The sequence below is a fragment of the Vicugna pacos genome, chromosome 9 (assembly GCF_048564905.1).
Source record: "Vicugna pacos chromosome 9, VicPac4, whole genome shotgun sequence".
Lineage (NCBI taxonomy): Eukaryota > Metazoa > Chordata > Mammalia > Artiodactyla > Camelidae > Vicugna > Vicugna pacos.
The window spans coordinates 50,774,329-50,799,186 of record NC_132995.1 but is presented as its reverse complement, the minus strand read 5'-3'; the positions used below and the strand labels follow the sequence as shown (position 1 = coordinate 50,799,186).

The 24,858-nt window shown below is 40.1% G+C and overlaps 2 protein-coding genes and 1 long non-coding RNA gene across 9 annotated transcripts in view; 2 read left to right on the top strand and 1 right to left on the bottom strand.

Annotated features, from left to right (window-relative positions):
- Nucleotides 1–2,531: 2,531 nt before the first annotated feature.
- Nucleotides 2,532–23,850, bottom strand: CENPN (centromere protein N). Of its 5 annotated transcripts, none has more exons than XM_072967788.1 (11): nt 23,590–23,850; nt 19,700–19,880; nt 18,005–18,050; nt 16,126–16,185; nt 15,756–15,832; nt 10,551–10,727; nt 8,540–8,641; nt 7,177–7,240; nt 5,546–5,661; nt 3,405–3,531; nt 2,532–3,168 (listed from the first exon to the last, which is right to left on the bottom strand). In XM_072967788.1, exons 1-11 carry the CDS (start codon nt 23,799–23,801, stop codon nt 3,086–3,088), a joined length of 1,245 nt encoding a protein of 414 aa, XP_072823889.1. In that variant the 5' UTR covers nt 23,802–23,850; the 3' UTR covers nt 2,532–3,085. The 5 variants fall into 5 exon arrangements, with proteins under 5 accessions (XP_072823889.1, XP_072823890.1, XP_031536727.1 ...); XM_072967789.1 differs by having other exon boundaries at nt 5,546–5,658; XM_031680867.2 differs by having other exon boundaries at nt 5,546–5,658; nt 23,464–23,631.
- LOC140698197 (uncharacterized) lies at nt 22,479–23,144 on the top strand. The gene is made up of 2 exons (XR_012075818.1): nt 22,479–22,599; nt 22,958–23,144. It is a non-coding gene; the product is annotated as an uncharacterized lncRNA (long non-coding RNA).
- The window catches only part of CMC2 (C-X9-C motif containing 2), a 15,065-nt gene continuing 14,043 nt past the window's right edge, over nt 23,837–24,858 (top strand). For 2 of the 3 annotated variants that reach the window (XM_072967790.1, XM_006207513.4), the window contains exon 1: nt 23,837–23,967. The gene's annotated coding sequence lies outside the window, so the exon portion shown is untranslated. Of the gene's footprint in view, nt 23,968–24,134; nt 24,367–24,858 lie in introns of those variants that run through there. The other variant, XM_072967791.1, reaches the window with a different exon arrangement.

Here is a 24,858-nt window from a genome sequence, read left to right as displayed (position 1 = left end):
CCTAGATAGGTCATGTAAAAGAGCAAGGAGGCCAGGTGCAGTCAAAAGGGAGGGATGAGGATTTCAACGAAATGGGAGATACATCCTTTCTTTAAAGGGACAGCTGCTTTGATATTGACTCATCTTTGATATTGCAGGATTTATTTTTCAAGATTTTTATGTGAAAACTTCCAACTTTTATATATTAACAGCTCTATTTGTTTTCTATTGTTCCAATAACAAATTACCACAAACCTGGTGGCCTAAAACAACACAGATTTGTTATCTTACAGTTCTGGGGGTCAGAAGTCCAAAATGAGTCTATTAGGGGAAGATCAAGGTGTTGGCGGGGCTGCATTTCTTCTGGAGAATCTATGGAACAGTCTGTTCACTTGCCTCTTCCAGTTTACTCAGGCAGTAATGGTGAGCTGAATCTTCGTCACTTCACTCTCATTTCCTCAGTAGTCACATCTCCTTTGTTCCCCTTCTGCTTTTGAGGACCCTTGTGATTACACTGGGTCCCTCCAGGAAATCCAGGATAATCTCCCCATCTGCAAAGTCCCTTTACCTTGTAAAGTAACATATTTACAGATCCCAGGACGGATTAGGATGTAGACATCTGTGAGATGCGGGGTACTGTACTATTCTGCCCACCATAGTAACTAATTCTGATTTTAAAAATACTGTGGGCCGAAAAAAACAAAACAAAACCCCGAACAAAAAATGCTCCCAAATCTATGTGTGTGAGAGCCTCTGTGGGCTATTACTTCTTCCAGCACGATGTCTAAGAGTGCAGGCACTGGAGTCACACTGCCTCGGGTTAATGTGGGCTCGGTCACTCACTAGCAAGTGCTAAGCTTTTGGTATTCACTTCAATAGAATAAGGCTAGTGATGCTGCCTGCTTTATAGGACTATTATGAAAATAAGCTAATGCACATAAAATACTTAGCAGAGTGCCTGCCACGTAGTAAGGGCTCAGTAAATATTAGCTATTTTTCATTTCTGGAGACTCTACCTAATGTGCAGTAAATTCCTTTGGCTGTAGAGGTCCTTGGATCTGCATTTACTGTTCTATCTGTTCCCACAACTGCATTTGAATGCAGTATGTGTTTCTGGACTTTCAAGCATGTAACAGGTAAGAGTTCCACGTGTTCTCGTTTCCTGAAGAAGGAGCCTATGGTTGAGCTGCAGGGTGCAGGCTGAAGTGATTCTGTTGTTGGCTGGATAATATGAATAGCATCTTTCTTGTTCAGGCTGTAATTGCATATTCCTGCAAAGCACCAGGAAAGGCTATGACCCAGTGAGAAATCATCCCGGGAACCTGGAGGGCCTCTGTGCAGGCTTAATGCCGGCATTCAGGCACCAAGCAGAAATGCCTACCTACCATGTGTGTGCATATAGAGACAGATGCTTAAAACCATACTACGGTCCACAAAAAAATGAGCATTATTAAAATAGCCCCTACAGATACTGTGCCTCACTCTGAGATAACTGAAGTATCTATGCCACTTGTTAATTAAATCTAAAAATATATTTTTCACATAAGATATTTACAATCTATAGATAATACCATTATGTTACAAAGCATTATTTAGCCCCTTCTTTCTGATTGTATTTATATATCTGTATATTAAGCCTCTTTTTGATTTTCATCAGAAGCAACTGATGTAACAATTTTTAAATATTTTCTTTCACAAGTTGGTGTTTTCTCCTCTGTTTTGGCCACTAACTCCACCCAAATTTTATTTTATTTTTTAAACTGAAGTATAGTTGATTTACATGTTGTGTTAGTTTCTGGTGTACAACATAATGATCGTTTTATATATATATATATATATATATATATATTCTTTTTCATCATACATTATTACAAGCTTTTGAATATAGTTCCCTGTGCTATACAGTAGGACCTTGTTGTTTATCTATTTTGTATATAGTAGTTTATATCTGCTAATCCCAAACTCCTAATTTATCCCTCCCTCCTTTTCCCCTTTGGTAACCATGAATTTGTTTTCTGTGTCTGTGAATCTGTTTCTGTTTTGTAAATAAGTTCATTTGTGTTATTATTACTTTTTTAGATTCCAAATAAGTGATATCATAGGATATTTGTCTTTCTCTGTCTGACTTACTTCACTTAGTATGATAATCTCTAGGGCCATCCATGTTGCTGCAAATGACATTATTTCCATTCTTTTTTATGGCTGAGTAATATTCCACTGTATATATATACCACAACTTCTTTATTCAGTCATCTCTCTATGGACATTTAGGTTGCTTTGTCCAAATTTTCCATTTTCCTCTAGCAGCTGAGGAGGCCACCTGTATGTTCTTACAGGGTAATCTTACCTCTAGTTTTACTCTGTCCTCCTATTCTTTTTCTGTCCTCCATTTACCCATTTACCTCCATTTTTCTCACCTTTTAATTTTACCATAATTGTACATATGTTCTTATAATCCCAAATCCTTTATGGAACAAGATAGGGACTAGATTTTAAAATGTTATACTATTTAGTGATGATCACTGAAGGATTTTCATCAAAAGTAATCAATGTACCAGTTTTTAAATATCTTTATTCACAAATCAGTATAATATTGGTCAGTTTGGATGCCATATGTATGATAAAAAAGATTGAGAAGTATCATTTTTATAATGAAGTAATTATTTTATATAGCTGAATGATGTGATATGCTGCCTCCTGCAATAATAACTTAATGCACCCAACTTTATTCTTTGAATGGACTAATTTTACGATTCTCCTAGAAAGTTCTGAGTTGGATTTAGTTTTCTGGTGCTTTGTTCCATGATCCAAGGCTTAAGACAAAATCCCTGGAAGCCAGCAATTGGAACTAGACCTCTTCAAGATCGAGGAGAGACAGGAGTGAGAAAAAAGACATTCTGCCACATCTTAAAGGTCCACAACTGCTATGCTTTGCAGGAGGAGGAATGACTCAATCCCAAGAATTATATTGAACATTTCTAAATTGTCAATATCAGGGATTAATTTCTAAAACAAAGTTTATGGACAGAAGCTATCCAGCTAGCTGCTAACTAAAATGCGTATGCAATACAGTCAAGGATGCTGTGTTTGCAAAGTCACATACATCTTATTTATCTCTGATTTTAAAATAATTCATTCCCTTATTGGGTATGCAAGTGAGCAATGGAGAAAGTGGTGCATCTGCAATACCTGAAATTAAAAAAAAAATGAAAATAATCACAAGGGCAAAGATTTGAGTTAGTTTAAAAATGATCAAAATTACAAGGTAGATCGTGGACCCCCATTAGGTGAAATGGAATATGCAAAACAGGGCAAGACAGGCTAGCAGACTGGGGCCATGAGGAAGCTCAGAGGTAATTAGCAAAGAGGGTCAAATGTAGTATGTTGTTAATTCTTCTGGCTGGTGAAATAAGCTGACTACTTACCGGCTGGTGCTAAGGATTTCAGTGCTTCAAGAAGATGCGGGCTAGAGAACTTTACCAGGCAACGGAGCGGTTCTTCTCTCTCAGCCAAGATACCCCTGTTTAAGTCACTTTTGAATTTTGTTTCAAGCTGTCAACAAATATATTTATACATGACTATTAAATATATCAGTTGGAATGGCAAAATAGAAAGAAATAGGATCATGTATTTCATTAATTGTTATCAAGAAATACATGGATATTGGGGGTGGGAACCATTTAATTTGCTAATTGCAGACATTGAGGGCAACCAGTCTATCACACAATATTGCACACAAAATGCCAAGTGTGCACAATGCTTGACACACAGGAGACCTTGCATGTCAGTCCTGCCTGCAGGTGCCCTTTACTTGAGCATTAAGATTGCATTCTTAATGGAAAATGAGCACTATCTTTCGTAATCTGTCATTTTCAATGTAAAAATGTCATGTCTTTTGAGTCACTGCCATAGTTTAACTTCTTATTATGGAAGATTTCAAAAATATACAAAAGTAAGGAGCACATTATAATGAGTCCCCATGTGCACATTATCCAGCTGCAATAATTACCGATTCATGGCTAGTCTTGTTTCATCTGTTACCTGACCTCCAATCCCTACTGCCCACCCTCTATGGATTATTTTTTAAAGCAAATGCAAGACATCATAGTATTCTACCTGCACATATTTCAATGTGTATCTAAAAGAGACCTAAAGAGAACTCTTTTTAAAAACTTCACCCCATAACATTACCACACCTAAAAAATTAATAACAAGTCCTTCATATCATCAAATATCCAAGTACTGCTACTTCAGTAGGTACTTGGCTCTTCAATTCTAACTTTGAATTCCTTTTTTTTTTTTTTACTTAAAATGATCCTGCAAATTTAGAGGCAGAATGCTGAAATATTTAGAGGCTGAGTAATGTCTGCAGCTAATTCAAATGGTTCAGAATAAAGCAAAGGAAAGAAAGCAAACGTGGCGAAATGTTAACAATGAGTGAACTGTGAAGCAATGGGGAAGTGGATGTTCACTGTAATATTCTTGCATGTTTTCTGAGCTTTTGACAATTTTCAAAATAGAAAAGGTAGGGAAAAATTAGTAGCAGGTATGAATAAATGTGTGCCTTGACTTAACAGAATAGAGCCATTCTAAGATGTACATAAAAGGAGGTTTTGTGGATTAAACCTTATGTATCCTAGATCAGTCATTTTCTGTGCAGAATCAGCTAAGGGCTTGTAAAAACAGATGGCTGGGCCCCACTTCCTGAGTTCCTGATGCAGTAGGACTGGGGGGGACCAAGAACCTGCATGTCTTACCCATTCCCAGGTGATACTGATTCTGCTGGTCCATGGACCACACTTTGAGAACAACTGTCTTAGAGTATGAGTTGTTGAAAAGAACTGGGTTAAAACCTGCCATTCAGGGAACCCAACTTGAAAGGTGTCAACTTTTCCCACTAAAAAACAAATCAAAACAAATAGGCCTGAGTGAGCAGATCAATGGCAGACTTAAAGTGTGGCCCAAAGCTGTAGGCGGCCAAGCAGAAAGAATTTTACTGGACGGTTTGGGGGGAGGAATGTGTTCGGGGAATGAGTATTAAATTAGGGTGATATAAACTTCGATGTTTTGTAATGGTGGCAGTGGGCTTGCCCCCGACCTGGCCTTCCCGGTGGCCAGTGGATCACTTCTGGAATGAGCTTGGTTTACAGGCTACTGGTTTTTCTCCATGCGATGCCAACTGGGCTAAGTAATGACTTATTAATTCACTCTTCCATTCAACAAGTGTATGTAAGCTCTGACCATGTACAGGTACTGTTCTAGGTATGGATGGGTACAAACCTGCAAGTTTTTTTCTCAAAAATATAGATCATAGCCGGTTCTAAGTAACTGAACTAATATGAAAGGTGAAATGAAAAGGCAAATTCAACATTTCCAGAGGTCTCCTCTGCAATAGAGGAACTTACTAAAATTGATAAAGAAGTCTATTTTAACTCATACATTTGTTACACAAAATTAAAGTGACAAATGAATAAGAGACATTTTCTTAGAATTATTTTCCACTTAAAGCTTTTGTTCTTTTTAAAAACTACTGATAACCTATAGTTAGTTTATAGCAATGTCCTACCTTATATTGTGCAAATTCTAGTCTTGGTTGAGGATAGTCTCCAAAAATTTCTTGAGTCACTCTCTGGATTCTTTCTTTTTCTACTCTGTTTTCATGAATGATCCTTGAATCCACTACTGATGGAAGATTTCAAAAGAAACAGCTGTTAGAAATATATTTCATCCATAAAGTATCATCCTTTCATTCCTAACCTTGCAACTTGCTTGTATAATTTAAAAATAATGTTTACTGTTTCCTTCTTGATTATAATAATTTCTTACTGTAGAAAAGTTGGAAAGTACAGTCTAATAGAAAAGAAAATAAAAATCACCCATAATTCTACTACATAGAGGTAAGTACTGTTAACATTTGAATATATTTGTCTAATCCTTTTTTCAGTGAATAAAAAGATACATTTTTTCAAACTGGGATAAAATATACATCGTTTTATATCCTGCTTTCTTTAATTAAAATTTAAGATGTTTAAGAAGAAAGGATACCTCATAAAAACGTTTAGTTCACAATGGCTGTACCATTTCATTTTATTGCTAAATCACTGCCAAGAGACAGGAAAATTTTCACTTTTCTAAATCTATATTTTACCCCACCACTTCTCTGAACTTTCTGATTCACATTGGTAGTTTCATCACCTATTCTCTTGGGTTCCCTAGGAAGGGACTCATGTTACCTGTGAGTAGCGATACAGTTACAATACTAATTACAGGCAGACCTCAGAGATAAGTGGGTTTAGTTACGTACCATTACAATAAAGGGAATATTGCAGCAAAGCAAGTCACATGACTTTTTTGGTTTCCCAGTGCATATAAAAGTTGTGTTTATATTAATACAGTAGTCAATTAAGTGTGCAATAGTATTATGTCTAAAAAGACAACATATATACCTTAATTAAAAATACTTTATTGCTAAAAAATGCTATCATACAAGCCTTCAGTGAGTTGTAATCTTTTGCATTAGTAACATCAAAGATCACTGATCACAGAGCACCATAACAAGTATACTACTAATGAAAAAGTTTAAAATATTGTGACATTTACCAAAATGTGACAGAGAGACACAAAGTGAGTAAATGCTGTTGTAAAAATGGGGCCGACAGATTAGCTCAACGCAGGGTTGCCACAGACCTTCAATTTGTAAAAAGTGCAACATCTGCGAAGTGCAATAAAGGACCTGAATAGCAGTTTAATCCAACGAGTTAGGAGCCTGGGCTCCAGACTCAGACAGATTCAGACTTCATTCCTGGCTTTGCCAATTCCAAGCTGTGTGACTTTGCCTAAGAAGTTATTACACCTTTCTGAGGAAAAGAGCTTGGTCATGGGACTGCTGTGAGGATTCAGGAAACGATACCTATAAACACCTCAGTATAGTGCTTAGCACAGAATAAATGCTCAACAACTATTAGCTAATTTTTGTTTTTGTTGTTTTTACTATTATTAGATGCCATTCTAGGAAATTCTAAAAGGAAACTATAGTAGCTTAGCTTTCCCCCTTGAACAGAAATTTAATTTTCAATTTTCTGAAAACAGTAAATAAATTTGAATCACAATCTTAGTATATAAATGTTTTACTGAGTGATGGAAATCTGAAAAGGCATGTCCTTCCAAATTTCAGTTTTCATCTTAAAACACACATACTATTTATATCTAGCCCAAGGCTTCTTTCTTGTAGAGGTGTGGTAGAGTTGTGAGTTTCAAAGTTCTAGGAAAAAGAAAAAAAGAAAAAAGTGAATGTTTTCCTAATTTTATCACCTTAAAGTAAAGATACTAATTGGTTTTAGTGCATAAAAGTGTGGCAAACCTTATCTTTTGTTTTTCCCAACAAAAAGAGATTTGAGGCCCTATTCAGACTGAGTTGAGCATTTCTCCTAGAGCAGACCCTGGCAGAGACCTCCAGAGCCAGCCACATGGCTGTTCTGTTTGAGGAGCTTGTCCCTTGTTAACATAAAAATGGATCTGGAAGAAGTAGAGGTGGTATGAGTGCAAAAGCTAGAGGAATCAAAGGCAGCATTTCCAGTGTGATGTTTCAGCTTTAGAGCTATGTCTTTATAGCACAACCTCAGTAAAAAAAACTCACTGGTTCCTTTTGGAAAAATAACTTTCCTTCTGTAACTATGAATCTCTCAAGCCCCTTTGCTCACTTTCCCCCACTGAAGCCAATGTTTTTATAATTAAGTGTTGGACAATATAAATTTTCTTTAGAATGGAACACTAGAACACTAGTGTTCTTTAGCAGAACACTTGATAGCAATTTGGTAGGAGGGTGGTGGGTAAGAGGGAGGAGCTGCTATGGGAGAAAAATCATTAACTTCTTGATGTTAGATTTTTTTCCCTTAAAGAGTAGCTTGCAGAGAGCCATCACTTCCTTCTACTGAGAACAGATGAAAATACATTAAGTATAACATATTTAAGGGCTCGAAGATATACACAGAACCTTAACAACCCAATAGAGTCTGAACATATGCGCACACAGATGCCACACAGAGGGAAAAAACTCTGAGCCTGAGACCAAGGCCAGATCCGTTCTTATCATTAAAGCAAAACAATGCATTCAAATAATTTTGACAAATAAATAAATTGTGGGACTTAATAAAGCAATGCTTTCTCCTCTGCTTCTGACAACCTATATCACCTACTTGACTCATGGGGCAAAAAATTCTGCTTCTCTCTTGCATAACAGAATAATATAATCAGCTTCAAAATACGATGTCAAGTTACTCTAAAGAGAAAATTCCGATTGGAAAAGCTGACTTGGAAACTAGGATCTATCACACAGACTCCAAAGACTAATGAGCCGTAAAAAACACAATATAATTATAAAAAGATGATAGTGAGGAATTTTGTTTCCTTTCATGTTTAACTGAAAACTTTCTCCACTTTGGGAATATCTGACGTGATCTCCTTTCGGTGGAGGCAGGCTTTCTCACATGCTCAGCGTCTAAATTATGTGTGAGAGAGAAAATGGAGACTTAACTTTAAATAGAGTCACTGATAGGCTCACCTGATTATACTGTTTGAAAACAATAGCCTTAAGAGAGTCCAGATATCGGCTTCTGAGGTCCATTTTCACAATCTGATGGTGTTTGCTAGCAACTGTCAGTGCCTTGAAGCGAAAATTAGCAAGACTATTAGGATTACTGTGTTTCTCTCTGTATTTACAATCTTTGTTAAAAAAAAATGTAGGAGCTGTAATCAGTTAATAATTTCCACTTAAAAGTGAAAAGAAATCGACGAAAATTCAATCTCATGCCTATTACTCAGCTTGAAAAAAAATGTGGTTAATGGCATTAAAGTGCTCACAAATGCAAGGTCTTCTGTAACATTTTTAGAAAAGTGATCCTGTTTAAAGTTAGAAATTATAATACATTCAGTTCAGAGTTAAGAATAAACAATGAAGGCTGCCTCTCTCACTCCCTCGTCTTCAGAGACGGCCTGCACTCTATGGAATGTGTATCTATTTTTACTTTAACTTGAGCACCCAACCCCCACACCTCATGGCCTTTCACCTTTTGAAAGAGCCTACACTCTGCAGTATGTATCTCTCTAAATAAATATACCTGTACTCAAAAAAAAAAAAGAATAAATAATGAATACTCAAATGTTACCATTTTTGATTACTAGTCATTTTCCCCCCCTTTTTTAACGGAGGTACTGGGGATTGAACCCAGGACCTTGTGCATGCTAAACGTGCTCTGCACTGAGCTATTTCCCTCCTGATTACTAGTCTTTAATACTACAATGATACCAACACAAAAATACAAACATGTATGTGTGTTTTAGGACAAATATTGAAGAAAAAGTGCACATTAAATGCAATTTATAAAAGCTTCCCATTACCCAGGGAGAAAAGTTAGAAGAATGAGACAGAATTAACAGAATAAGGTATTCACCTGAAACTAGACAGTAGAAATCAACAGAAAAGAACAGAAGCTTTTGGAGTAATGTTTAATCTAGCTGTGGCAGGGTGGACTCACTTGGCTGTCAGTGGATGAATGACCACTATTTACTACGGAGGTAGAGATTCCAAGCGTAAAGGAGAGCTAAGTGCCAAAAGAGAAACAGACACACGCCTGGAGGGCTGGCGCTCCATGTTGCACTAGAGGCGGTGCAGCCTATAGTCAGCTCTGGGACCAGCTGAGGTGCCATCATAGTGCCGACTGTTCACACACAGTAGAAACAGCAGCAGTCACCAGGCTAATTAGGGATGAATTGTTGAGGGGCAAGATGCTAGGAAGCCTGTGATACCAAAGGCAGAACCATAAAGAGAAGCAGGCTCTGACCAGAGGACCATCTTACGTGAAAGCAGGTTTCTTGTGTACAGAATGTGGGGAAAATGGTTACAAAATGGGGGGGGGGAGTTCATTAACTAGCAAATGAAGCAGTCATGAAAAAGCAGTGAGGTACATGCAAAAGTAACCTCACTGAAATGTTCTGTTAAGTTAAAAAAAACAAAATACACACTCTATGTACCACCCTGATTTTTGCAATAAAACATCTGAAAGGAAATTGTAAAACTGTTAAAGTAGTTATTTTGGGTGAATGGGGTTGGGAAAAAGGGTATAGTCTTAAAAGACTGTTTATCTTTAGAGACTTTTTTTCTTTTTTTTTTTTTCCACTTTATTACTTTTTTTTAAGGAAGGGTGGAATTAGGTTTATTTATTTATCTTTTGGTGGAGGTACTAGGGATTGAACCTAGGACCTTGTGCAGGTTAAACACGTGCTCTACCACTGAGCCGTACCCTCCCCCTCATCTTTAGAGACTTCTGTGTTGGCTGAATTTGCACACTGAGCGTGCATTACTTCTTGATGACAAGAATAATGAAGAGTTCTAAACTAATGCTTATGCCATGCTCCCACAAGCATAATAGTAACACTTTCTGCTCCTTATTTTAGGAGATCAAGAATTACCTGTGGTATTTTGTATCAAATGATAGATACGGTGCAGTTTAAACCTACACAGACCTTGGATAAGGATAATACAGTATTAGAGCCGACAGTAATTGGTTCCATACCTGACCCAGAAGGGGTAGGTTGCTCTTCAGCAGAGAGGAAGCAACGAAGGCATATGGAGTTTGGGAATAATACACCACGTAAACAGGTTTGTACTGGTTTGGCTTTCTATACTGTGTTCCCCAGGCAATTCGAATCCATACTGCATTCTCCTCGGTGTCTCTGAAGCTGACTGTCACCTTGTTGGAAAAAAAAAAGGATGTAAGTTTCCTAATTAAAATCTCACTGTGGCACCAATAACAGGTGCTTTTTAGGGGTAAAGGATGTTACTATAATCTTGCACACAGCCTGAGATCTGGCAGTCTTTTCTCCTGCTTTTCATTACAGTGTTTTGGGAAATCTTTGGGAAAATATTTTGTGGTTATTTTGTAAAGACACATTGGTGCCTTGTAAAGTCTCTTGGAAAGATAAAAAAAATTTAATCCTACAATAAGGGTATCACATCACAATTTTCAGTAATTTCTTGGGCTTCTCGTGAAAAACCATGGGTTTATGATGTCAGGCAGTCTTACAAAAGAGATACCTTATAGGGAAGTATTTTTAGCATGAAGCACAGACCTAGCTTGCACTGTAAAGTTTAATAGTAAGATTTCTATGTAGCAATGAGCTTAAAAAATACTAAGCCTAATGCTTTTATCCATTTAGCTCAGACGCTAAAAATTACCCTAAAGCAAAGTTACATGGCCAGAATATAGGAAATTCTACATGGTTTCCATTTCCTGGATAAAACACAGACCGTTCTCAACTTTTAAATGATTTCCAGTTACTCTGGAATTTAATAGCCTACTCCTAGATTATTAGCCCCTCTTGAACCTCAGACCCTGGAGAGGAGGCACTTGGACAGGCGCACTTGGTTTGCCCACATCCCTTTATTTCCTCCCTCTTGCATCTTATTCCAGGAAAAGCAGGTGGTACATGGCTGCTGACAGTAGCAAACAAGGCAGTTACAGGATCCCCCTCGGATACCACGATACCAAAATCCGAGGATGCTCAAGTCCCTTATGTAAAATGGTGTAGTAACTGCAAATAACCTACCTACACAGATCCTCCCACATTCTTCAAATCATTTCTAGATGACTTATAATACCTAATGCAATATAAATGCCATGTAAATCATCATAAATCCAATGTGAATGCTATGTATACAGGTGTTGGCACAAAGCAATTCAAGTCTTGCGTTTTGAAACTTCCCAGAATATTTTTTCCGAGTATTTTCAGTTTGTGGTTAGTTGAATCCATAGACGCAGAACCCATGGATATATGGAGGACCGACTGTATTTTGACTCTGCCCACTCTTTCTCTGTTTGCTTCCCCAAACTTCCTTGGTGGATCAGACAAAGAACTCTTCCCAGTCTGGGGCGTGGAGGATGCAGAGCAGTCTGGCCCCCTGGGTGAGCAGCACAGCCCTTGGCCACAACAGGCACTCAGTGGACCTCTGCCAGCTTGGATGGAAGAGGACAGTGTCTCATTCCAAATAGCCTCTTTGCATCACATTACAAAAGCAAAAACGCTTGTGAAATCAAGATTGAATGTAGTATACAGAAGGCACATTTTCATTAGGAGAAAATTGGTAGCATTCAACATAGTCAGGTAGTCTCTCTAGTCCAGGATGAGGATAACTTAAGTGAGGGTTCATGGAGGGACTTAAAGAGGTCTGTGACCTCCTGAATTGAATGCACTGTTGTATATACAAGTCTAAATGTATGCTTTTCTGGAGAGGTGTTGTACCACACATCAACATTTTCCTAAGGGCCTATGATTCAAAAAAGGTTAAAAATCAGCGGGTCCAGAGAAAAGGACATCCACAGAGTCAGGATAATTGTAGCCCTGCTGACTTTCAGTTGTTCCATCTCACAGTCTTGTAGTAAAGAAATAAGATTGCTCAGATACCTGAAGAAGTAGGGCCCAAATACAGACCTTTATTATTTTCCCAAGAAACTATCTCAATAAATATCATCTAGCAATGCCTGGGGTAAAGCATTTTCACGTAGGAGAGCTCAGATTAATATCGCTCAAGCTTAAACTAGTGCAGCAAGGGCGCTAAGTGGTTTGGCTAACCTGGGACTATTCTGCTGGCTAGGGTACCCTCCAGTAGCTATTAACTCTAAGTAACTGGCCAAGACCCACAAGCTACTGAACATACATACTAGAAAATGTTCAGTCTGAGAAGCAAATGAAGCCTTAAATGCAGACTCACCAAATATTTAACTATATTAACATATTTAACACAGACCATCATTACTATACTACATGATACACAGGCATAAAAAGGGACAGTAGATTTGCCACCTTTTTACAAGCGAAACACTTTTTAGTTTGTCTGTTCTCTGTAAATTTTCCAAGAACTGTGTACTATGAATAGTTTCACCTGGTAAGATGTGCAGTTAATCCTCTCTCTCTCTCTCTCACACACACACACACCCACCCACCAGCCACATACACACACAGGCTCCACCCACCACTCCCCAGTTGGGCTCCCCGTGTTCTCCCACACTAGCTTCTCTACCCTATTGGTTCAGGATGGGAGTTGTTAACCTGAAGTCCATAGTTAGAATTCAAGGTGTCTATGGACTTGGTGGAGCTAAAGTTCCATCTATATGGGAACTAATTTCTAACTAAAATTTAGCATCTCCGTCAATTGTGAAGGTAGGCATCAAAACAGTGGAATTTAAGGACCTGTTACTCTATTGTCCATAGAAATCCCAAATACTCTTATCACATTACAATTGTTACACATGCCTCAAAAATATCATTTATACTCATTAGTATTTTGAAACTGTTTTTAGTTTCATCATGAGATTCTTTATTGTGTTAATAAAGAAGCAAATGTATTACTGTACACAATTTGGCATTTTAATACCACAATAACTGTATGTAAATATAATTGGTTTCCCTTGTGGTTCTGGGTATTTTATTTACAGTATTTAAAAACACTTTTCTGAGAAGCAGTCCATAAGCTCCAGTAACAGCCAAAGGGTCCTTGGCACAAAAAGCTTAAGACGCCTGTTTCAGAGCAGCAGGTAAGTCACTCTTCACTCCTGGGCACCAGGAGATGCTACTTGGCATGACATCACCATCATCAGCCTTTGGGAAAGTAGGGTTATCCAGCCACTAGTTAAGTTACGAGGAAGAAAGTGAAGATAAGCTGGGAGTCCTCGGTCAATGGAGAAAAGGGGTTAGAACATGTGGGCCAGCTCGGAGTAGAGGGACAGGGGACACAGAGAAGACACAGGGGCTTTACCTGTTCATCCTCATTATCTAAAACCTGCAGGGTACACAGCATATCACTCTCTAACTGGCCTTTCAAACAGGACAGATGTGATTAATTAAAAAGCTCCTTTGTACCCACCCCCCGAGCCCCGTACTAGTGTGCCTGAAATTCATTCAGGAGGCAAAAGCTTTTAAAACATGGCAGTAATAAGAGAAGAAATCTAACAACTGAAATACGTGGGCATTAAAGTAGGAGGAAATATGAGTGTTTCAGACTCTTCCTCCTCGCACGGGGGCAGTAGTGGCATGGGGTTCAGAGAAGTTTCTGGTCTCTAAACAGGAGAGACCATCAAGTGAGGAAAGGGCGCTGAGAGGAAGACGCAGATAAACTCCAAACTGGAGCTGAGAGACCATCTCGAGATTTCTTGATTTGGGTGAAGTAGGGTGGGAGTGTTGGCTGTGAATATTTCTCAAAATGAGTTAGCTGGTCACATTCAATTTCAAAAGAAGGCTGGTTCCAGAAACATCCAGACCATATATCCACAACACTACTGGAGAGCTGGCCAGGGATGTGTCAATGAGGCTCTTTGTTTAAAAAAAAAAAAAAAAAAAGTGCCGGTGTATGTAACCACACCCACTTTCCAGACAGGACTCTCCTTTAACCTTTGCAAAGTTCATAATTTCACCGTAAGACTAGTTTTCAAATAAGACAGTCTAAAATAACAGTTTAGGAATAAGGTAGAAAAAAGTGCTTGCTTATTCACAAAATTAAAAAACAAAAACAAAAACAAAAAGGAGACACACACCTTCTTTTAGCTCACAATTTTTTTGAATTAACTTATAAGTTAAATGGACCTCCCACTCAAAATGCTGGAGATTTTGTTTTGTTTTATAAACCTGCAGTGATAAATGGATATGTGGAAAGCATGACAAGTTACAGACAAAGGATGAGGTAAGGAGGTGGAAAGACAGGTCAAGAAGTTTGAGTATCAAGGAAGAGGGCACAATGCTATTCTAGAGAGGATGGCCATAGCATAGTGAATGTGATGGATTTTTTTTGGCGTGTCTTTATATGCCAGGAGGACTAACGCAGACTAAGGTGGAAAGATAATGAGATAGGGGAGGCTGTCAGGAAGTGATCGCCTCGACCTGTGATCAGGTGTCCCGGTGTGCCTGCAGAAATGGAATGCAGCTGAAGACTGCCCAGCTCTCGAGCTGCGCTGACCAATAGGGTAGCCACGAGCCCCGCAACCCGCCACCGCTGCTACTTAACTACATTCATTACAGTTAAATAAGATTAACGTTTTAGTTTCTCAGTCACATGAGCCACTACAAGTGCTTAGCAGCCAGCTCGTGTACTGATTTAGACCACACTGATCTAGAATATTTCCGTCACTGCAGAGTTCTGCTGGGTAGTGCTGCTCTTGAGAAAGGAGCATCTGCCCTGAATTGAGAGTCAACGGGAGAGTGAAGTTTTTACAAAAAGTAGAGTTTGTCTTTGGTATGGAATAGAATAGTGTGGAATGTTACTAATTGCAGGTCTCACAAATTAAAGAGACAAGGTGTACAAATGAACTTATTTACAAAATAGAAACAGACTTACAGACATAGAAAACAAACTTGTAGTTACCCAAGAGGAAGGGGAGGAGGGATAAATTAGGAGTATGGGATTAACAGATACACACTACTATATATAAAATAGATAAACAGGAAGAATTTACTGTATAGCACAGGGAACTATATTCAATATCTTGTAGTAAACTATAATGGAAAAGAATAAAAAAAAAGATATATACATACATACGTATAACCAAGTCACTTTGCTTTACACTTGAAACTAATGTTATATTGTAAATCAACTAAACTTCAATTAAAAAAAATCAAATCTGAAAAAAAGGTAGTAACAAAAAAACCCCCCAACAAACAAGGTAGAAAATTTTAAATGCAAAGATGCTATGAAACTGAATTTCACAGAAATTCAGGTAGTTTATTCTTACATTTTTTAATGCTCTCTGAAGAATTTTCTTGAATGAACTTTTGAATTGCTCCATATCAAAAAGGTCAATGTCTTCACCTGTCAGAGTGAAAAGAAAAATCAAGAATAATCAAGGGAGCTACAGTGTCTTCAATACATTTGCAAAGACCCTGAAGGTAAGCAGTTAGTATAACCTCGAAGGGCAAAAATCTTATCACACAAATGCTGCTGGAACCTCTGATACAGCATCACCAAATATATTTCTCATTTTTCTATAAATGAGTAATAATCACCTCATTTGGAAAGAAAAAAGGCTTAAGAGGAACTGCTGTTTATTTTTAAATTGCCAAAATATCAAATACAAGTGTTTGGTTTAAAATGGAAAATATTACCTGGTCTTCTGCTCATCTGAAAGACATCCCACACTTTCTGGTGCCGATGAAATTGAGTATCTGAGAGAGGGAGGAAGAGCTTGTCACTGTCCTATCAGAGAACTTTCTAGTGATGTGCTTGTAAGTCCATCTTTTTAATAATGTGAAAGTGGAGAAAGTAACAGTAATTTACGAAGTAGGTTACAAAGATTTCTATTCAAAATAATAAATTTTATATGGATTAAAATAAAACAAGTCATAAAAAATTACTCAAGTGTACTAGAGATTTAGCATTTATTCCTACTTAGTCAGGCCACTTATTCTGTCCACACAGGTCTATTCCACAGAATGGCACATTTATCCAGCTGTCCAGGGATGCTGTGCTCCCGGAACCGGCGTTTCCACTGGCTGTTCCTTTCTTTAGAGCACTCTTCTCCCAGCTCGTGGTACGCCTCATTCTTGCCCCTCATTCTGGTCTCTACGAAAATGCCACCACGCAGAACGGCCTACTTCGAACATCCAGCCCAGGCTGACCCCCTCTGGCCCTGCTTTAGTTGCCCTCATAGCACTTACCACTACCTGACATTACAGCATATATTTAGATGTTCTTTTGTACGCTGCTGCTTGTACCTGTGGAATACAGGACTTAGTCTTGGTCACTGCTGTATTCCCAGTGTCTGGCCACTAGTTGGCATTAAACACATATATTTGATGAATGAATGGATGAAAGTATGATATAGAAGACACCCTTCAGGAGTTATGAACGCAAGAGTATCTTGGAGTAAAAATGACCCAGGAAGTTAGTGAGTTCAGTCCCACCACATTCCCATCTTGGTTTTAGTCTGTCTCTGTGCTCACCTGTCTGCATCCTGGTGTCTTTGGATCGAGGACCAAGGTGCTCTGTACCCCATAAAGAGGGGATGTTGGCCCGAACACTCAAGGACACCAACTTGCTATGCTTTTGTCTTATTACTTTTCTTGTCCTGTGTCTTTTTTCCCCCTTTTTTGGTGCCTTGGTATCCTTGTCTCCCCATTTCATCCCATTTATGGTGATGGCCTGACAATTCATGATTATCTAGTTTTGTCTAAAACAGGTGTAATCAGGTATAACATGAAGCCTGCCCAACAGACAGCATCCAAAGGGGTTATGCTTCTTTCTGGTATTTTCTTTCTTAGTTCTGCATTTCAGATTTGAGATGGCCTGCTAATTGATCTTTGAATAAGGATCTCTGAATAATGGAAATTAAAAATTTTTTGTTGTTAATGATTCTTTTAAACACCATGTCGAAGTTCATAATAAATGGCAAGGATTTAAATACAAATGAAGACGTTTCCTCAAACAGAACAGTCCTAGACTAATTAATCCACGCTCTTTGTGACAAGCTTGGTGCACCTCTAGTGACCCCTGTCCTAGCCAGGGGCCCGCTCTCCTTCTAGCTGCACATGTGGACTCTGGAGCCATGTGTGCTTCCCCCACGCAGTACCCCCTTGACCACGTGAAGTCCAGTCAGTTTTAATCCTTACAACCTGCACTGTAATTGGAACAAATTCTTGGAAATATATTTTCAAATTCTGTTAATGATAATACAAAGCCTAACAAACATTTACTCTGTGCTTACTGTATGCCAGTTACTGTGCTAAGTGCTTTTCAACTTTTACCTTAACTTAACCTGTGCAACAGTCCTGTGACACAGACGCTGTTACTGTCTCCGTTTTACTCAGGACAAGTCTGAGGCTTAGAAAAGGGGCTGTGACTTGGCAAAGGACACCAGACTGGTAAGTGACAGAGCTGAAATATGAAACCAGGTCAGCTTGACACTAGAATCTGAGCTGTTAGATACAAACTGCCCTCAGATGAAACTGGGCTGGTCAAAGGTAAATATAAATCTCCAAAACTTACAAATGATGTCTAAAAGGGCTGCGTCATTGAGACTTGCACGCTTTTCCTGAAAGAGAAAATAAAATATTTAGTAATTATGGCGATAGGTTTGGTTCTACCTCATTCACAGCATATTTTAGGACTGCTTAGAACAGACTATGAGGGCCCTCTTGCTACTTTACCGACAATCTGTCTCCAGTCTGTGCTCTCCTGTTAAGTAATAAATACCCCATCTGATTCATGTCTCAGTACAGGCTCTCACAACTGGTCTCCCACCATCTACTCCTTATTTATCACTTTTAACTTTTTTTCTGTGCGTACATTTCTTTCTTCTAAAAAATTTTTTGTATATATATATTTTTATTGCAGTATAGTCAGTTTACAATGTTGCATCAATTTCTGGTGTACAGCACAATGTTTCAGCCATACATGAACATACATATATTTATTTTCATATTCTTTTTCACCATAAGTTACAAGATATTGAATATAGTTCCCTGTGCTATCCAGTATAAACTTGTTTATCATATTTTGTGACAATCCTCCTGTATTTCAAAGTGAGAGACACTCTGCCAGAGTTCAGTGTGATTCAGTGGGTTTGTAGATGTAATTGTTGGTATATTTGTGGGAGAGGGCGAGCTGTGAGTCTCTCTACTCCACCATTCTTGGCACTTCTCCCTCACTTTAAATTTTTTGTTTTATTTTTCAATCAACTGTACCATTCTAGACTTCCACTATACCAGGGTTTCTCAACTGGGCACCAGTGACATTTTGAGTCAGGTCATTGTGTGTTCTGGAAACTGTCCCAGGATGTTAAGGAGCAGTCCTAGCCTCTACCCACTTCTCACGGTTTTGACAACCAAAAATGTCTCCAGACATTGTGTCCTTTGGGAGACAAAATCATGCCGGCTGATAACCACTGCTCTGTACATACACATTTATATATTTGCATATCATACAGTTTCTTCCAATGTTATACAGAAAGATCTAGTCTATTCTTTTTAATGGTTGAACAATATTTTGTTATGTGGATGTATCATTATTTATCTAATCTCCTAGGTATAGCTGCTTCCAGTTTTTTGTGTGTAAACAATGCTAGTTGACATCTTTATATATATATATTTACATATCTATAACTAGGCATATAAATGTTTATCAGTTGTAATATTCCATTCCACCTCCTTATTTTTTTTTATTTTCTCCATATATGGAAATTTCCAGAAGTGGAACTGCTGGGTCATAAAGTCTATTTATTTTAAAGATGAATGCAGGAAGGGTATACTGTGATATGGGAATTCTTTGTACTATACTTGCAACTTTTCTGAAAATCTGAAATCATTTTGAAACAAAAAGCAAACAAATAAATAAATACATGTGAAAGAGAGTCTCTTTTTGCACAACTTGACCAGCTTATTTGAGTATTGTTAACTTTTTACATTTGACAATCTGATAGGTTAAAAAAAAGGGTACTGCTCATTATTTTAACTTGTATTGACTGTCTGCTTTTTCTCCCTTGGTAGTTAACTTCTTTTCCTCACTGGTAGGTATTCTTTGCAAGTCAAAAAAGCCAATTAAAAATTAGTTCCTTTTTCACTATAGTGGTATGTAGCCTTCATCACTTCATAGCTTAAGTCTCTTTTGGACTAAGGAAAGGAAAGAAAACAAAAACCAAAGGGTAGCATGATGTTCAAGGTTAATCATTTTGAACACTGTTACCTCACAAAGCAGAACCAAGTCCTGAACAAGAGATTCCTTCCTCTGCCGGAAGTTTACAGTCTGCAGATGATTTTCAGACAAAAAATCCCAGGCTTTTAGGACTGTCATCATTTCAGTTATTGGGATTTTCAAGATGGTCCTCCTGAAAAACTCAGCAACAGTTTCATCCATCTCTTGGGAACTTTAATAAAAACAAAAACAGCACAACAAAGTATTAGCCAAACACAAAAGTATAACTTAGTGAATTTTCAGCTTCATATTTTTAGCTGGAATTTTGATTTGTAGGTCAAAGACCCAAATGTTTACCACTTTTCAGGCACTCTGCGAAGAGTGTTTCAACAGGAAGATTTAATTATTTTCTCCTCAAGTGTATATTTAAATATGTTTTAAAGTTTTTAAAAATTAGTGCTCTCTCTCTTTTCTTGGTTACAGTATTTTGATCTTTTGATGGCAAATGATATGTGAATCATTCACTCATTTACTGATTCATGTATCAAATTACTGAGGCCTTGTGTGTGCCAGGCATTTTTCTAGGCACTGGGGATAAAAGATAAAAATCCCTGCCAGTATGGAGTGTCCATTCTAGTTGGGAGAGACAGGCAACAGGAAAATCACAGAGTGTTAGCAGTGGTAAGTGCAGAGCAGAAAGTGGGACAGTGTTAGGAAGCCAGTAGTATTGAAAACGGAGCAGTCTGGGAGTGGGATGAGGGGATAGAGAGCAGGCCTCATAGGGAAGGTGGCATTTGAGGTAATCCTTGAAGGAGGTAGAGTAAGCCATGTGGCTAGCTTGTGAAAAGCTTCCCAGGCAGATGGAGCAGCAAGTGCAAAAGCCTTGAGGCCTTCAAGGGATAGGGAGAAGGAGGCCTCCAGGGAGCCAGAGTGGAGAGTGAAAAGGCACAGAGGAGGTGAAGTCAGAGATCACAGAGGGCCCAGGCGGCAATGCAAGGATGATGGCTTTTACTCTGACAGCGGCTGCTGGAAGGTCTTGAGAAGAGGAGGGATGTGCTCTCGCTCAGGTTTTCTGCCAGGATCAACCTGGCTACTGTTCTGAGAATGCAGTCTAGGAGGAAGGGCAGAAGTGGAGGCCAGCTATAGAGCTCCTGCAATAATGCAGGTGAGAGATGATGGAGGGCCGAGGTGGACATGGTACAAGAGGTCAGATTCTGGATATACTTTCATGAGAGAGTCCACAGGATTTCCTGATGGGTTAGATGTGGGGTTTGAGAAGAACAGAGAAATCAAAGATGATGCCAATGTTTCTACCAGGTAACCAAAAGAAGGGAGTTGCTATTACCTGAGGTGGGGAAGACTGAGGGTGGCTGCAGAGGAAAGGTCAGGAAATCCACTTTGAACATGTAAATTTTAAGGTCAATTGTTAGATTCCCAGTGGGGATACTGAATGAACAGCCAGATTTATGAACCTACAGGACACAAAGGCTGGAGGTGGAGAGGACTAGTCTTTTTCTCCTTTAAGGCATTGCCAATTAACAGTTATTACCTAGCTTTTCCTGCCCCATGGCTGAAGGTGAGATTCTCCAACTATCCAAAAGGTCTTGAGTCCTAAATCTGGTGTGGCTCCCTCAACAGACAAGGGCAGTGATCTTCTGGAGCAAAACTTAGTCGCTGTCTTAAAGTTGTGGCACTGAGAAGGGGTCTCTGAGCCCTCTTATTACCTTCCTCAGGGCAAAGGCTGTGGGCCACGGGTGACAACTGATCTCAAGTCTGCCACCTCATTTGTGGACACTGATAGGCATCTTTCTCTCTCTTTTAAATAGAGCATAAAAAACAAGGAAGCATGATTTCTAAACAAAGATTAAGCAGGATATCTGCAAACTTTAAATTCTCTTAAGACTACCTTCTAGGAAAGGGCACATGGACCTTGGTGTCCATGTTTACAACAAGAAGCAGAAGTCTGCCTGTCAGTCTCATGGGCTTCCACCATGACTATGGGATTTCCAAGGAAAAAGGAGATTCCTCTAAAAGAATCCTGGCTGTGACTTACTTCTACCAGTTAAGTGTTTGCTGAACACAGTATATAATTTATTACCACTACCCAATTCTGAAGAGATATGGGTAGTTGAATGTATTAAAGATACCAAAAACAATAGTTAAAGTGGAAAGATTAGGAGCTGTTTACAGAGAGGAAAATATCTGAATTAAGAGTGTGGGAATTGGGGGAGGGTATAGCTAAAGTGGTAGAGCACATGCTTAGCATGCGTGAGGTCCTGGGTTCAATCCCCAGTACCTCTTCTAAGAATAAATAAATAAATAAACCAAATTACCTCCTCCCACAGGAAAAAAAGAGTGGAAGCAGCATCAGGATCATGAAAATTGAGCCTGATTTGTTTCCTTGTCCAGAGAGAGGACCAACCTGTCTTAATGTCAAGACTGAAATCCCCACCATGGTCTATTAGGTCCTGCTTTGTTTGATTCTTGCCTCCCTGTCATCTACTGCTCTCTCCTTGGCTTTCTGAGCTCCAGCTACATTGGCCTTTCAGTTTCTCTATTACGAAATGATCCCACCAACTAAGGGCCACTGTATCCGTGGTTACCCCTCCCTAGAAGGTTTTTCCTGCACATACTCTCCTGGCTCTTACTGTAATTAAGGTCTCAGCTAAGCTGCTTTGCAGAGAGACCTACTCTAACCACACAATCTAGTTATCTCCCCACCTTCCACTGCTTGGGTTTACAGAATTACCTGAAATTATATTGTGTATTGATTACTTATAGCGTTACAATATTTCATTAAGCTCCACTAGGGCAGGAACTATGTTTCTCTTATTCACAGCTGCATTCCTAGAATCTAGAACAGCGTCAGTTAGTCTAGTCAGTCCAAGAACTGTCTAGTGGAAATACTTGTGGAATGTAGTGTTATTCTCCCTAAGCAGCTGTGTCTGGAGGTAAACAACCTGGGAAAGATTAGGGTCCAACAGTCAGTGAAAATATCAAATAAACGTCTCCAACCTAAAACACTAGTGGTGGGGGCCAGGGGTGGGTGCGGGGGTGAGTAGCTGTTAAAATGCAGATTCCTGGGCCTCAACGATTTTTAAACCGGGGGGTATGGGGGACCGAGAAGGGCTTGAGATTTTTTGCATTTTTGAGTAAGATTCTTAATTCTAGCTACAGTTTGGGAATGCCATCTAAAGAATTCTGGTAGAAAGTGTGCACGCAATGTCATCAGTAAAGTTGGATAACCCTTGAATAAACTCTTCTGATTCCCTGTGATTATCTAATTTCTTTTTATTTCCTAACACTTAGCACAGTGCCTGGCATACAGTAGGTGCTCGAGATGTAAGAACTGAATGAACGCGCGACAAAAAAGGGCCCTTTTAAGTAACTTTCCTGTAAATCTACACCGCCGAAGAGCTGCTACAAGGAGCCGGAGAAATGCAAGAGGTTGCAAAGGTTAAAAAGGACGGACGCCAAGGCTGACCAAATATCAAAACACCAAAATCGAGGGAAAGCAGCATCTCAGAACGCGAGAGTCCAGGAGCCCAGGACAGCTGGGGGCGGTTCCAGTGTGACGTTGGCCTACGTAAGGCCCCGCCCACCACGGACGGATGTGACGTCACGACCGAGCCTCCCCGCGCTCCTCACCTCAGCCCAACCGTCGTCACCCGAGACGTCCCCGCGACCAAGGCCCAATCCCACAGCTTGAGACGTGCGGCCGGCGCGAAAGAGTCGCCTCAGAGGCCTGGGACGTGGCTTTTTCCAGGTTCCTGCCACACTCGGGGCCCGATCCCAGGCCGCCGGGGGTCTCTTACCGTCCCACATCGCCAGCCGGGTCTCTCCTCATCAGCTATTCCCGCCGGCAGCACCTTCAAAGCCACCAATTGCAGTTCCCGCCGCCCTCGAGCCCCGCCCACCGGAGCTCAAACTTTGGACTGTACCCTCGGCACAGGAGACCGCGTGGAGAGAGCGACAGAAGTGAAACTCGCCGAGCCCCCGCCTCTCTCTCCTTAGCAGAGAATATTGCTGGAGTGCAGCTAATCTCAGCCACGAAATCTCGCTTGTCGGTTTGGCTTCGGTTTAGGCTCTGCGGCAACTCGGTGGACTCGCTCTTCCCCCCCGGAAATGGGCTCGTCCAGGCCGAGTGGCGCATGCGCCTCGGGCCGCGAGCGGCAGGGGTTGGCAGAGCGGGGTCAGCAGTGGAGGGCAGCGGGCTCCGCCGCACGGAGCTTCCCCGGCTCCCGCGCCCAGGCTTCGGGCTTTTGGGTGGAGAGTCTTCGCTGAGGAATACTCCGCCCTCCGGTGTAGCTGCAAGTCGGGTGAGTCTCGGGAGTCCGGGCCGTTCCGAGGAGCGCTCTCTCCGTGGCCGCCGTGCCGGGGGAGGCCGCGGGACACCCACCTGTCACCCCCCCACGTCCTCCCATCGCGCGCCCCGCTGTGTCCCGTGCTGCCAGGACTTCCCGCCCGCCTCGTCTTTGGGACCACCGCGCTGGGGGTGTTGTCAGGGCGGCGGAGGGGCGTCCCGAGCTCTCCGCTCTCGGGCAGTTGCTGAGGACGCGCTGGTAGTTGAGAGCAGGCTTTGGTGTAGACCGCTCTGGAGCCTGTGACCTTGGGCAGGCTCCTCCCCATCCTGAGTCTTAGCTTCCTCGCCTGTGAAATGGGTACGAACCAAAGCATCCGTTGTGAGAAGAGAAGCCGTTAACGCCGTGTTTGACACGGTGAGCGCTAAGTACCTCGTATGATGATTATTGCTGTTGACTATCTAGGCGTTTAGAATTTGCTTGATGGGAGCGGATCTTGGAGAATCTAGTAAGGTCCCCATCCGTACGCTTTTCAAGGAAAGTAACATTCAAATCCCTTTTATTGGGTTTAAAGATTACTGTGCTTGTCCTGTCACAGTAAGTGCTTTGTGAAGAGTCTGAAGTAAATCCGAGTTTTGGAAACCTTCAGTTGAAGATTTAAATGTGTAAAAGTAGCGTGCGCTGGTGAAGGAATTCTGTTGTGGCACCCCTTATATCTGTTTTCTTATACATACAGGCTTCCGCACTTGTTTGGTTGATTTAAAATGAGCCTCATTTCTAGCTTTTTTTTTTTTAAGCTATGTCGAGATATGAACCAGTTCTCAAATTTATGCTAACCCTATATTCAACATTCAGCAAACATTTATTGGGCATTTACTGTATGTATTTAGGAGAATAGTCCATCCTTCA